General features: G+C 41.5%; 1 protein-coding gene across 1 annotated transcript; it reads left to right on the top strand.

Annotated features, from left to right (window-relative positions):
- The first annotated feature begins 366 nt into the window (after positions 1-366).
- LOC104090298 (uncharacterized) lies at positions 367-975 on the top strand. Its single transcript, XM_009595364.1, has one exon. It carries the CDS (start codon positions 367-369, stop codon positions 973-975), a length of 609 nt encoding a protein of 202 aa, XP_009593659.1.
- The last annotated feature ends 1,401 nt before the right edge of the window (positions 976-2,376 follow it).

Genomic DNA, 2,376 nt, shown 5'->3' with positions numbered 1-2,376 from the left:
AGTGAAAGTGGTCCAACTTCTCATTGTATGGAAATCACAACTCGGAGTGGGAAACTACTTCAAGGAGAGAATGAACAAGTAGTCGAAGTGGAATATTTTGAACAATAAGTCGAGGCATAAGTTGAGGTGCCAATTGTTGTTGAAGTTGAAAGACTCTCGAAGAAGATGAGAACTCAAGAAGTGAACCATGAAAAGGTGAAGGAAAAGGTAATAGAGGCACCAAAAACTCTAGCACCAATTCCTAGACCCCATCCTCCTTTCCCTCAAATACTTGATAGAAAGGTTGATGATAGCAAACTTGAGAAGTTCTATGACATCCTAAATCATTTATTGGTGGATATTACATTTGTGGAAGCATTTTAAGAGATGCAGGGTTTTGCTAAGTATTTGAAGGACTCTATCACTAAAAAGAAAACCACTAAGAATGAAGTGGAGAATGTGACTCACCGGGTTAGTTCCATCATTGCAACAACCGTCATCCAAAAGAAAGAGGACTTGGGAGCCTTCACCATTCCATGCACTATTGGATTGCGTAATTTTGCACGAGCCCTTTGTGATAATGGGGCTAGCATAAACTTAATTCTCCTTCCTATTTACAAGAAAGCGGGACTAGGTATGCCTAGGCCTACAATTATGTGGTTGCAAATGGCCGACCGTTCAATAAAGCGACCAGTGGGAATAGTTGATGATGTGCTTGTGAAAGTGGGGAAGTTTATCCTCCCTGCCGACTTTGTTATTCTCAATTGTGTTGTTGATAAAGAGATCCCTATAATCTTTGGGAGACCATTCCTTTCTACCAAGAGGGCACTCATGGACTCGGAACGAAATGAGATCAAGTTCCGAGTTAATGACGAAGAAGTTACCTTTCAAGCGAGTAAGGGTACGAAATTGCCACATGCATACGAAAGTATCTTAGTCATTGATATTGTTGATGAGGTAGAGGATGCAGTCGATGTGAAGATGGAAGAGGACTAACTTGGTGAAGCATTGGCGGCTATTTTGGTGAATTTTGATGGTGAGAACATGGAAGGATATATGGAATCGGTGAATGCACTGGAAGGGAATGGGTCATACACTTATGCACCAAAGAAGCTTTCTCTTGACTTAGAGAATAGAGTCAACCTCCTGCTAAGCCTTCAATTATCGAGCTGCCGTAACTTGAGCTCAAGCCACTTTCGCCGCACTTAAGGTATAAATTTCCTGGCTCTAATGAAACTCTACTTGTAATTGTTTCTTCTTTGTTGAATGATGTGCAGGTTGAACACTTATTGAATATCTTAAGAGAGCACAGACAACCCATTGGTTGGACTATAGAGGATATCCAAGGTATTCCCGTCGGAATTTGTGAAAACAAGATACAATTGGAGCAAGAGATAAAACCTAGCATGGAGTATTAAAGAAGGTTAAATCCTTCAATACAAAAGGTGGTGAAGAAAGAAATCATAAAATGGTTGGATGTCGGGGTTGTCTACCCCATTGCTGATAGTCCTTGGGTGAGTCCGGTACAATGTGTGCCAAAGAAAGGAGGCATGACCGTGATTCAAAACGACAAAAATGAACTCATACCAACGAGGACGGTGACCAGGTGGAGAGTTTGCATGGATTACCGTAAGCACAATAGTGCTACTTTCAAAGACCATTTCCTTATGCCCTTCATTGATCAAATGCTTGATCGGCTAGCAAGAAGGTCATTTTATTTGGATGGTTATTCCGGCTACAAACAAATCAACATCGCCTTAGAGGACCAAGAGAAGACGACATTCACATGTCCGTATAGGACCTTTTCCTTTAGCCGGATGCCATTTGGGCTATGCAATGCCCAGGCTACTTTTCAATGATGCATGATGTCAATCTTCTCAGACATGGCGGAGGAATTCTTAGAGGTATTCATGGATGACTTCTCTGTAGTTGGTGATTCCTTTGAGCATTGCCTTGCCAATCTTAGGCAAGTGCTCAAAATATGTGAGGAAACAAACCTTGTACTCAATTGGGAAAAATGTCACTTCATGGTGGACGAGGGTATTGTTCTTGGCCACAAAATTTCCAAGCGAGGCATAAAGGTTGATCGGGCAAAGATCGAGATCATTTCCAAGATTCCTCCTCCCACTTCGGTAAAGGGTGTTCAGAGCGTTTTGGGAAATGCTGGTTTTTACATGTAATTTATCAAAGACTTCTCAAAAATTGCAAGTCCCATGTGCAAGCTCCTTGAAAATTATGCTAAGTTTGAGTTCGATAAGAAGTGCCTCAAAGATTTTGAGGAATTGAAAGCAAGGCTCACCATGGCACCTATTATTGTCACACATGATTGGCCTTTTCCATTTTAACTCATGTGTGACACCAGTGGTGTAGCTATTGGAGAAGTACTTGGTCAACTAC

The sequence above is a fragment of the Nicotiana tomentosiformis genome, chromosome 8 (assembly GCF_000390325.3).
Source record: "Nicotiana tomentosiformis chromosome 8, ASM39032v3, whole genome shotgun sequence".
Lineage (NCBI taxonomy): Eukaryota > Viridiplantae > Streptophyta > Magnoliopsida > Solanales > Solanaceae > Nicotiana > Nicotiana tomentosiformis.
This window is presented reverse-complemented; position numbering and strand designations above follow the sequence as displayed.

Bases quoted from the DNA above. Each gene is read 5' to 3' on its own strand.
- LOC104090298 (XM_009595364.1), top strand. From the start codon at position 367: ATGCAGGGTTTTGCTAAGTATTTGAAGGACTCTATCACTAAAAAGAAA.